Source organism: Fragaria vesca, linkage group LG5 (assembly GCF_000184155.1).
Source record: "Fragaria vesca subsp. vesca linkage group LG5, FraVesHawaii_1.0, whole genome shotgun sequence".
Classification (NCBI taxonomy): Eukaryota; Viridiplantae; Streptophyta; class Magnoliopsida; order Rosales; family Rosaceae; genus Fragaria; species Fragaria vesca.
This window is the reverse complement of record NC_020495.1, coordinates 17,835,955-17,848,444: the sequence shown is the minus strand read 5'-3', so window position 1 is coordinate 17,848,444 and position 12,490 is coordinate 17,835,955. Positions and strand designations below refer to the sequence as shown.

At 37.8% G+C, this 12,490-nt stretch overlaps 1 protein-coding gene across 1 annotated transcript; it reads right to left on the bottom strand.

Moving 5' to 3' along the window:
• Positions 1-5,427: 5,427 nt before the first annotated feature.
• LOC101313023 lies at positions 5,428-7,524 on the bottom strand. The gene has a single exon (XM_004299972.1). The coding sequence runs from the start codon at positions 7,502-7,504 to the stop codon at positions 5,570-5,572; it is 1,935 nt and encodes a 644-aa protein (XP_004300020.1). The 5' UTR covers positions 7,505-7,524; the 3' UTR covers positions 5,428-5,569.
• Positions 7,525-12,490: the final 4,966 nt, after the last annotated feature.

Genomic DNA, 12,490 nt, shown 5'->3' with positions numbered 1-12,490 from the left:
AGTTAATAAATGGTGTATTAAATATGCAATATGTATCTAGTAATTAGGGATGTGTTAATAAAATTTCTCTAAAAATTGATCACTAGCATTAGTATCTAAAAAATTAAAAACTTTCACATTATTATTAGCATATTAAAATTAATAGAGGGTACTTTAGGTATAAAATTTGATTCCTGATGGTATTATTCCTAAACCCACATCTCTCCTTAGTATTACAATTCCGGGTTATTAAAGAATTAATTCCTGGTTAAGTGGTGGGACCCACACTTATTTTGATTCCATTATGTACTTACACAGGAATAACAATCATTCTATTTCAATTTCATTCCAGATAAGTAAACGTATCATAATATTTACATTCCTAGCACCACAAGGGTGTGTGACTCACGCCAACATGTTGTAGCTGGGTCTGAGGATGAGCTAGCTAAGCGTCAATGTCTTTGAGCTTTTGAATTATAACTTGGAAAAGATGAATAAAGAAAGGGTGATGGAATTATATGGTTTCAAAATCCATATGGTGTTTCCAGGTTATTCCTTTTATGCATATTAGCATAAATTGATGTTTAGTAGCTAAGATAACAATTAAAATATGAAGTAGTAAACTCAATTGATGAATCACACTTCTCACCACCCAAACTTCCCTGAGTTCTAAACCCAGTTAACAACAAATTACATAATCACATACCAGTTTCCCAATGGCATTAGTCCAGAGCTTTTTCTTTTTATGGAGAAGTAGTAGAAATTGTGAATAAAAGAAGAAACTGGTTCTACAAAGAGAATCTTAAGCAAGAGCAAAATTAAGGAGAAACAAATATATGATTCAGGCTTCAAAGTTCGTTAATTTTCATAATTTTCCAAAGCTAAAACTAATTAAAAACTTGGTTAATTTAAAACTAATAGAATTATTTATTGGCTTTTTATTATATGAAAAAAAGAAGTAAAAGGTAAATTAGTCATTTTATGATAAAAACATGTCCACCGTCAGCTTTTTTAACGGAGATAACAGATCCAGATACCAAACTTCGGTCGGCCTAAGAATGTGAGATATTGTTTTGAAGTTTTTGAAATGTGAGATATCAAAAGTTAGCTTATGTAACAAAGATTACAATATTATTAGGACCCCGAATTCGGCAAGTTTATATGTAACTTCGAGGTGCTCTTTTGTATTGTGTGTAAATTACTAACAGCTGAAACTACTCGAGTCATAGGCTTTGTTGTGATATCTCAAAAGGGCAAGATTCGAAAACTGGTTAGGCGCTAGCTGCCTAGGCGGGCTTGCAGACCTTGCTTGCTCTAGAACAAGGCATAAGGTCGAGGTTCCACCTACGCGGCCTTGTTTTAATTAAAAAAGCTGTAAAAGTATGATGTCTTCTTTTCCATACCGAAAAATCTGTTAAAAATAAAAATGGTCGTCAGGAACAAGTTATGCAACAACATCATTCAAAACCAGAGGCTCTGTCTCTATGGGCTCTCAAAGGAGTGGAAGGTGGCACTTCCAACTTGATATCGCACATTTTTTCATGGAAGAAACACTTCATAACACATTTAGCTTATAACCACATCTATTGCACAACAGCTACACAGTCCGGTCGCAAAGAGAGGAAAATATCAGCAAGATAAAATACATTGTGACCCTTTACCGTGGAAATATAGCACATTTTTCAGAGAAGGAATAGAGTTCCCAGCCAATTCCGGCCATCATTGAAACTAACGAGGATGGTCCTTATTTTCAGAATGCAAACCATCATGTGAAATACTGACCAACTTCCAACAATGGAGCCAAACCAACCTGCATTTATTGTCCCATAACAGCTATTTCACAGCTCTAAATTTGAAGAGCATTGAATGCTGCGTTCAAGTACAATCCACAAAGCAACAATCCTATGATCACACATGCCCAACAATCCTAGCTCATACCCTCAGTTTGGTAAATGAAAACTGCAAAGTACCTGAGGAGTATTGATGTCGCAACATATCTACTGAAAGCTCAACGAAACCTTCCGGCTTGCAACACACATTTAATAGAAGAGGGTACTATCACAGAACTAAGAAACAGACTGATCGGTACCTTTTTCATGACTTCCATCTGTCAAGAGCTAACATTACAATTGTAATATGGCCAACAATCATGTTTTGATAGAACCTTGCAATTCGATAGAAATTGAAACACAGAACCTCATTACAGCTCAAGTGCATAACAGACTAATAATACAAATCATGAAGGTGCTTGACTGATCAGTTTCAATAAAAGAGAAAATAAATCAGTTGTTTATGACCAGATATCTAGAAATTCTGCAGGAACCTCTAGCATAAAAGACGACTAATGAAGCTTCATTTGGGATATAAGTATTCCATATAACTTTTTCTTTTTGTGCAGATGAAAAACTCTATGTTTGGAGGATCATCTACTTGGTCTATATACCTATCAGATTCCCAAATTCATCTGATATAAGAATTGCATATCAAATACAACTTTCCATGTGCTAATGCTACACTATGCGTTCCTAAAGAGCAAAGTTTTGCTTGCTTCTCCTACAGACCAAAAGATAACACCAACACCATCACCAAGTTCACTTCTGACATGTGAAATATATTTCCAAGAATTAAAGCCCTCTTTTTTATTAACGATTCCTTACATTAAGTACCCTTAAAACCTCCCCAAATAACATGAATTCAAAGCATAATTACTGAGGAAATGAACTTCTACCAGTTGCACAGAAGATCTATAAACTGCAAAGAGAACCTTCAAACTAACTTTCCTGAAGTCCCGCATCTTGCTTGCCTAAGAATTTAGATATCCTATCAGCCCTTCTACTCTTTTAGGATTTGGAGATGCATTTTGATTAAAATCAGATCCCAGAAAATAGTCCTAACCCAGTCACAAAACCCAAATGATTTATCATGGAATTCAATACAAAGACATGATGCTGCAGAAGAATTGGTCCTCAGCTAACATCAATATCGAAGCTGAGTTATATGACAGGAAGCAGAATGGACAACAAAAACAACAGTTTGATAAACTGCAAACTTTGGATCGCTGAAAGTTAAACACTTCCAAGCTAGCACAATGTTCAAATCGTAATACTACAAAGCCGAAGTCAAAAATTTGGATCATTTTAACAGAAATTAAGTTTGCATGAAATCAATATTCCATTTGATAAATAAAACTATATGAACTTCCATCCTCCAGAAGAAATTGAATTAATCTGACAATCACAGCTGTCACCCACTTTGCTGGAAATAATGTAAGAAATAAATATTAAAAAATTAAAATAAAAAACAACTTGTAAAACAATTTGATACACTACACAACTGCATCAACCAAATATGCCTAAGTCCTCTATTAAGGAAAACCATAGGTGGGACTTGACTCCAGGTGCTAGGAGACTTGAATGTGCGACAAATTAAGAACCTATTTTTCCCCGGTAACATGAATGCCACAGCATATACAATAGAGATAGTAGTCATTCCAGGATCACACAATGCCCCATCAAGCAACAAACAAACAAGAAAACAGAAAAAAATATATATATAAATAAAAAATAAGACGATCCAGAAATATAAATAAAAAATAAGACGATCCAGAAACCAGACTTCCCACACTCATAATCCAGCAACTGCCCAGTAAATTAGCCCTACACTAATTTCCACTTATTCCACCAAACACTCGAGACACCCTACAGGCTTGCAAAAAAAATTACACTACGAATTTGTGCTTTCCTCAATCACAACAGAATTAGGAAAAGGACTTATAACCTTTTTGTGCTTTCCTCAGTCACCAGCTAACATCTCCATTGCCGAGCCAATTATTAATCACTCTGAATACAACTTAACTACACAGCCAAAAAAAAAAAAGGATACATAACAGCTTTGTAGGAATACAAAACATAAAAATTACTTGAACGATAAGTTTCAACAAGACAAACTGTACTTACGAACCTGTTAGTTCTCAAAAGTAAGAATTCCCTTCTTAAAAGCATCTTCTAATCCTTTCTCATCTCTCACATCCCAGGGATCAATAATAGCCAGTTAGAATCGTTTTACAGAAACATTAAAAAAGTTAAAACTCCCATAAACCGACCTGTAATCTTAAAAGATGAGAACTGAAGCTCCATCTGTATGGAAAGACTTCTACCTTTATTCCCTCTCTTGTCCCCATAATAAAATAAAAAGAGTAGAACGTCCATAGGGAAAATATTGAAGTTACTTTGCATATAAAAATTTCTGGAGATATATGCTATAGTGAAAACATAGATCCATTGGGTTGCCTGATTGTCTTCCAGTGTGTTTTTGCAGACAAAAGATGGTCAAAGCTTCTCAAGGATTTACACGGAAAACTAAAGATGACCCAACTTTCAAAGATCTCCAATATGACATCTATCTAATGGAAAATCAAAGATGAAATAGACTTCTACCTCTTGCAATATATATGATGCAGGAGAAGATTGGAGAAATGGTAGCCTTAATTGTCGTCATCTAACATGCATTTCAGGGCTAATTCATCAGTTAGTAAGTGCCTATTTTCATTGTTAAACAGTAAACACTTTCAAGTTACTATACTATGAAGTCAAGCTCTGAATTTCAGATGCTGAAAATTTGAGATGAGCTTAAATGAGGATACACAACATCCTAGTGCATAAGAGACTTTGGAATAGTTTGACTGCCCAAAGCTAAAAACTTATTAAGCATATGACAGACCAAGGAGTCCATATGTACCTTTGTTTCACCATGAACGAGAGCATATAGGAAGCTAAAGTTTATCAATGCCTATTTTCATTTCTAGAAAGTAAACATTTTACTATTCAGAAGCTGACAGTTTGAACGGGAGCATAATGCATACAAGTCATAAAGCCCTACAAATGTTTTGAATGCAGACTTTAATTCATTAAGAATCAAATATACCAATGAGTCCTAGGTTTCTTTGTTTCACTGTGAAATTAGTTTGTCATTCTGTTCCTGCATGTCACTTAAATTACATACTGTATGATGCTTGTCCTCGCAAAACCATTATCAAGCAGTTTTAAATGCAATGGCACAGAAAAGTGGCAAATGCGATGTAAACTATCTATAACTTAACAAAACTTTATTATAAGATAACTTCATATGGCTCACTTAACCATCTATGCCATAAGGAGTCAGCAATGTCAATAGCAGTATACCAGAGTTAACAAGATTGAATCCTTATGCCCACCTAGTGAAATATCTCAATTACAGTCAAAGGTTCATGATAATGTCTTGTTTCTGAATAATTATTGCCCAAAGCACAGTTATATACTTATATTGATATCTATAAATTCATGTTTTGTTTCGTCACCTACAAGTCCATGTGGTAGTAATAACAATAATAAAGCCCAAAGCAGAAGTATGAAAACAGAAATATATATCCATTCATGAAAATGAACAGAAAATACACAGACACAATGCTTTCACATGAACCAAAATCTAGGCTACAAGCTCAATATCAAAAAATGGTACAATAACAGCCAATCAACAATCTATCAAAACAAAGAAAGAAAAAAGAGAAAAAAATCCTCTACAAGTTACAATGTAAAAGTGATTTCAGCATGGGTCAATTGCACATATATACCCCACTCTCATACCTGTGATTAACCTCATAAAAGTCTGTCATACCCTCAGAAGCTGGCCGTAGACAGACTCCCGACAATGATCTGTTGCCTTGCCAAGAAAATTTCACATAGGCAACAACGTCAATCTCCTCACCACCATCTTCTTCATTAGAATCTACAGGCATCCTTACCCTCAACCGACCAGGTGGTCCATTCAATGGAATCTCAGGGACATGCCATTTCAGCTCTTTCTCAGACCGATTTAATACAGCTTTCGGTGAGACCTTCAACAATGTAGGATCAAGGGGAAGTTTCACAACAAAGGTCACATCAGTCAAAGGTGCCGGCAATTCAGGGTTCGACACATATTGTATCATCACTGACAGCAAACTTCCCGTGTGACGTTGCACAAGACGAACCCTCAAAGGCAATGGGGTTAACCTAGGTTGCAGACTATATTTCAAAATGGGTAAGGGCTCATCAGAGGCTGCAGTCCTCACATGAAACATTCCATTGCCTAGACTACTAATACGAGAATTCTGCATAATAAACCTTTTAACTGCGCTGGTTCCCTCAACCCTGAAGGAAAACTCAGTTTCTTTATCCCCACTAGTTTTGGTGGGCAGAGTTTTCAAATAAACAACACCCTTCAATGCAACTCTGGCAAGTAATGATTCCCTAAACTCAACACTGATCTCTTCCACAATGTTCATCTCGGGACCCTTCATTTCAGTTTTTCCTACAAGATCCTCAAGAGGAGTACCTGCCGCAGCAGCACCAGCAGCTTTAGGAGGATCCGGTCCAGTCTGCAACAACTCAAGCCCACCAAGCCCTTGCGACTTTGCAACCTTCTTGGTCCCAACAAACTCAGAGGCATCCAAACCACCACCCCAAGCATCTGAAAACCCTTCGAAAGCCTCGTTCAAAGAAGCCTGCTCATTCCCAAACTCAATCCCACCATACTGCCCTTCAAACCCTTCGACCGCGATATGAGTAGACTGTGTGGCCTCTGCAGGGGGCAATGTAGTGACCTCAAGAGTAGACAGAGCCAGTTGTAAGTCGGTAGCCGAAGGATCCTTGTTCTTCTTGAATCCAGTCACCAGCTCCTGAGGCTGATTAATCTTCTCACTAGCTGCAAATGGATCTTTCTCAGCTTCACTCTCTTCCTCCTCCTCCTTCTGATCCTTCTCCTCACTCTGCACCACCGGAGCCAAACTGGCTGCCACCTCGTCCCCGGCAGCTATCGTCTCCGGCGGCAATTCAAAGGCAGTGTGGTTGAAGGCGGCGATTCCGGCCTCGTGGTCAACGGCGAGGCCCTCGAGGCCTCTCCAGCTCTCGGCGCCGCGGATCTTGTTCTCGGTGTCCATGGCGGAGTGGACCATCTTGGCAATGCCGTCGGCGTGCATGGAGGAGAGCATGGCGGCGAGGCGGATGTTGCTGACGCCGCGGAGGACGATGTCGAGGGCCATGTAGACCTCGGCGTACTTGCGGGCGAGCTTCTCGGGGGTGACGTCGACGCCGCGGCAGGCGGTGACGACGACGCTGACGGCCTGGTTGACGATGTGGATGCACTCGAAGACGTTGATGGAGTTGTCGTGGTCGGCGGTGGTGATGCCGAGGACGTAGATCGAGTTAACGAGGCGGTAGACGACGCGGTAGCGGCTCTCGACGCCGACGATGAGCTGGCCGCTGGAGGCGGAGAGGGGATCGTCGCCGAGGGAGGCGATGGAGTCGGCGGAGGGGTCGGAGGTGGAGTTGGAGTTGGAGGAGGGGTGGTCTTTGGTGTGGTGGTGTTGCTTGGAGGCGGCGAAGGCGAGGCGGGTTTCGCGGAAGGAGGAGACGGCGACGAGGGCTCGGGCGGGAGGGAACCACTCGCGGGTTTGGAGGAGGATGTCGGATCCATTCGCTGGTTGGAGAGAGAGTGCTAAGCAAGACATGGCTCACTCGTCGGATCTAATCCAGATCTGATCGGGTGTGGAGTTGCAGAGAGAATGGGAAGAAGAAGACGCTCAAGACTGGTTGAGCCGAAAACTCAAGTTCTTTTTTTTTTTAGAATGTGAATATTTTTTATTCACGTCACTTTTTTTCAAACCTAAATTAGAGGTGACCTCGTTAAAACCTTGTTCGGATAAAACCCTGTAAGACAAAACTCTGAACCGAAAAAAGAGTACCGTCGAAAAAATTGTACATAAACCAACTCAGCAGGTGAATAAGGATCTGAGTTACTATGATAGGCCCACTTTAACTGTCCAACTGCTATTTGTAAGTGCATCTTCAGCAATAGAGTTAAATTTATTGTTAAATTTGTCAATATTTAAATTTAAAATAGTAATTTTTAAATTTTGTTCCAATAGTATTGCTAAATTGTATACATTAGTTAAGTTTTAGTTAATTGTCTCCCAAAGATTGATAAATTTATCAATTTTCTCTATCAATTTCTAAATTTATCAATTTCTTAAATATACTACTGGAGCAAAGATTTATTTAAAAATTGATAAATCACTAATTTTTTTTTAATTTATCAATGTTGTTGGAGATGCTCCAATAACAATGTCCACATATTAAAGTAGTGACTACAAGTGAATAACCGCCTCAAAGTCCAAAACTTCCTATAACCATTTCTCAATTCCCCTCGGCAAAATAATCCACCACCAGCGCCGGATCTCGGAGGGAAGAGACTGCAGGCCGTATGTCATCAAAAATATCTTGCAAAATAGAGACAAAGACTTTGGGGAGATTGAGTCGATGAAGAACGTTCTTGACAAGTTGCTTCATTTGGATTTAGAATGCTTCCATATATTATGGTAAACCCAAGAATTAAAATATCGGTATCGGTGTATTTATCGGTACCTTAAGAAAGGGAGATATCAGATATATCATGAAAAAAATATCAGTATTTTGGGAAGAACTTTTTTTCTTAAATACTTAATTTATTAGATTTACATATAAATATTACAAACATCAACTTCATCTACATCTAGAATGAAAATCTAGGTAGGTTAAAAAATGCATCATGGTCCAACAAAAGTACATCAGAGATTAATTTTTTTTTTTTTTTACTAGATATTTATTTAATATATCGTAAATTTCCTAAATATCGGAGATATTTGACAGTATCTGAGAAATATCAGGGATACAGTAGAAGATAAGATATTTAACCCTTTAAATATATCAGTCCTTTAAAAAAATGAGATATCAGATATATCGCAGAGATTTTAATCCTTGGGTAAACCAATGCAAAATGAGAAAACAGAGATGGAAAACAAATACTGAACAGATTGTTCAAAAACTGAACACCATCTCCCTACAAGGGAGAGAACAATAACTTTGCAAACGGAGTTGAATACCATCCAAACGGGAATCACCTAAAAAAACCTGTTATCAGAGATCAAGACTAATCATAATGCAAAGATAATTCTAAATAAAACAAAGATGTAGGTTGCGAAATAGAATTGCTCATCCAGGCTTAGGTCTTCAAATTCTTTGACTTCGTAGACGAAAGGTAGAAGACAATAGATCGGCTTGCCGATGTGGAGTCGACACCTACTAGAGACAGTAGATCGGAGCAGACGCCTAGAAAAATCTAGTCTTCTATGTTTGGATTTGGATGATTTCCCTCTATAATTCTGTGTGTGTGGGTGTTGATGAGAGCTGAGAAATCGTCATGTAAATGCGAGGGTTTTGGATCTAGGTTGGTGCATGAGAAATCGTCATGGCGTGTGTTCATCAGTCTCATATTTCACGCACACTTTGAATCAGTTTTTCATCAGTCTCATATCCCCCCAGCACCATCCTGTAACACTGACTCAAAACCACATCAAATAAACTGTGTACGACAACACAAAATGAACCTGCATAACTCATTTATTAGATTCATCCGGCTATATTATATATAACCACGTTCACAGTCTGTTTAGAAAAATAGTTTTGGGTGCTTCAAGATGTACCTAGCAAATTTTTAAATAAACTCAGCACTTCAACTTTTGTCACACTTTTTCCTGTTTTGCCCTTAAGTCTATTTACACCCAGCATCTATTTCAAAACGTTAAACCCATATCCTCCGATTACTTGAGTTGTGTTTCAGTATGAATACAAACATCAAGAGCAATAATTTATCAGCTCTGCTTATTTTTTGCAAACAATCTCTCATGTTCTATGCCACACAATTATAATCTTGATTTCATAACAACGTTTTTCAAATGTAAAGCTCCAACTCCCAATCTGTCTTCTTCCTCTCTACAACTCTCTCTCTCTCCTCCCTCCTCTCTCTCTCTAATCACTGTTTCTACTTCTCTCTCACTCATCTCCTCCACTCTCTCTCCCAAGCTTCCCTCCTCAACCCGTTTATCCACTGCTCATTTCCAACTGAGGACAAGATTCCAAATAAAAAAAACTATCATTTTGACCTCCTCCTCTAACGCTGTCGGTGAGGACGGCAAGGTATTTCCCACATGGAACCGAGCGAGCGCGAACAACCGACGTGCTTTTCCACCTGACGTAGTTGGACCTTACGGCATTGACGATCTCGGCGAGGAGGCGTTTAACTTCCCTTTTTAAATTCATCCTTTTATACAAACGAGGTAAAATGGGTAATAAAATTAATGCTAGGTACATTTAGCAATTTGCTGGGTACATCTAGCAACACCCATAGTTTTTCTCGAATAAAACATATCATTATGATTCAATTTCAAGGAAATAGTCAGAATAGCACGAATCCATACATTCTCTTACCAGCATAGGGTAAGTTAGAGGACCTGATATGCTAGTGCTAGTGCTATTTCATTGTACATAAGCTCACTTATTTGCAGAAAATAACCAAGACCTGAAACTATGAAAACAAACATAGTAAATAGGCATTGTTTAGTAAGAAAATAAAAACTTGAATTTAAATTTTCTCCTTCCCCACTGCAGTTGGGCAAGACGGTTTTGTCAGTAAAGCACAGCAGGTACCATGCGCCTCAACTACTTTATTGGATATAGAAGGGGTTTTTGTTCCTGGGGCCAACTACTTAGGCTTTGAAGTGCCCTAACTGCTCTTGAGTCACCATTCACCAAGATATCTCCAGAGGCTATAAAAGGTTGAGAGATCTAGCAGTCAATTTTTGTGGGAACTCTGGTCTCTTTTGCTTCATTCCCATTCCTCCCTCCTTTGATTTCATTAATAATTCAGTTTTGAAGGAGACTTGACCAGAGATGGTGGTGAGACACGCTTGGTGGCATGGTTCACTTCATCATCAATCTGCGCACCCTTCTTCATTTCAATTTGAGATGAGTCAGAGTCACCCTTTTTCTTTTCAGTTGAGGATGAGCCCGAATCACTGCACTTTTCCACCACCACATCCTCTTCTTCCTCATTCTCCAAAATTTGTTTGTCCTTTTTTTTTTTGTGATAAGAAACTGAAGTCAATTAAATTGAGGTGCCTCGGTGCACCCGACGTTTACATCGTCAAAGGCCAAAGCAGAAGATGCTTCTGGCGGAATATTCTCCTCCCAAAAACATAGATTGCTAAGCTTATGACCTAAATTGGCCAAAGCATTGGCTACAAAGTTTGCTTCCCTAAACACATGTTTAAAGCACACAAACTGAAACGAGTTGCTCAATGTCTTGATGTCTTGGATTAACTTGAGCAGCCTCCATGGTGATGTAGAAACTTCATTCATAGTATCGATCACTAGCTTCAAGTCGCTTTCCACTTCTATCTTGGTGACACCATTTGTTTGCCATTTGATACCACAATATCCTTACACACAACATATGAGGGTTTGTCCATACCTGTACCACTATTGATATCTTGCAGTTCAGGCGAGCGATTTTTTAGTGCAGCATTGTCGATTGGGGCTGCATCCTCTTTCCTTCCAGCCTCAATCTCTTTGATTACAATGCCTATTTTCTTTTTTGGATTCATTTCAGTTTACTCTCTTAGGTTTGGAGTTAACATCATTTTAGTCCTCATACTCTTAATTTTAAAAATTTACCCCATTTTAGACGTTAAATGCTATCTTGGAATCTTAGAAAAAAAGTCTTAAAAGACGATTTTTGTTGTTATATGACTATTTTAGCCCTTAAAGTAAGTTATAAAGTCAAAATTAACGACATTTTAGCAATTATGCATGATTTATGAAAATTAAAAATTTTAAGGGGTAAAATTTTTAAAATTGAGAGAACGAAGACTGAAATGAAGTTAACCTCAAATCTCATGAGGTAAAATGAATTTAATCCTATATAATATACATGTCTAGACATTGAAATCACCATATGGATTGTGAGGGAGTTCATCATACAGCAGGCTCAAAAGCCCTTGATGGGTGAAACTTCCTTTTCCTTCACATTTTGCTGTACCATGATGATTAAGATGCACGGGTTTTTCCTTTTTCCTTTTATGGTACCGGAATTTAAACCGAGAAATTTTAAATACACACCCCTAATATCTTAATACACACCCCTTACTTAATACACCACCTATTTAGTTTTTTATTTTAGTATTATACTTAATACACATCCCAAACTACCTAAAATGCCCTTAATTTATGAAATATTCTATTATTTAATATAATCAATATATATACTATTTGGTACCACTTTTTACATATTATTTCATCTAATTTTTGTTAGAAATTTTTGGTTATCATTGTTCAATTTATAATCAAATGATTATTGTTATATCTGAACTCTAAATCACTAATACAAGTTTTCAAAATTCACAAGCTAGTAGAACTGCAGAAGTACAGTAGCTATTAAACATAGATAGCTAGTTATTTGATAAAACATGTCATGATAAAGATGCAGTACATGACAATATGATCTGCAAGATCAAACTAAAGCTGATATAGATAAAAAAAAAAGAAAAAAAGAAAAAGAAAAAAGACAACCCAAATGAATTATGGAGAAAAGTTGGGGTTAGGAGAGAAGACGTGCTTTCGAC

Coding starts and splice junctions, on each gene's coding strand:
- LOC101313023 (XM_004299972.1), bottom strand. CDS start 7,504: ATGTCTTGCTTAGCACTCTCTCTCCAACCAGCGAATGGATCCGACATC.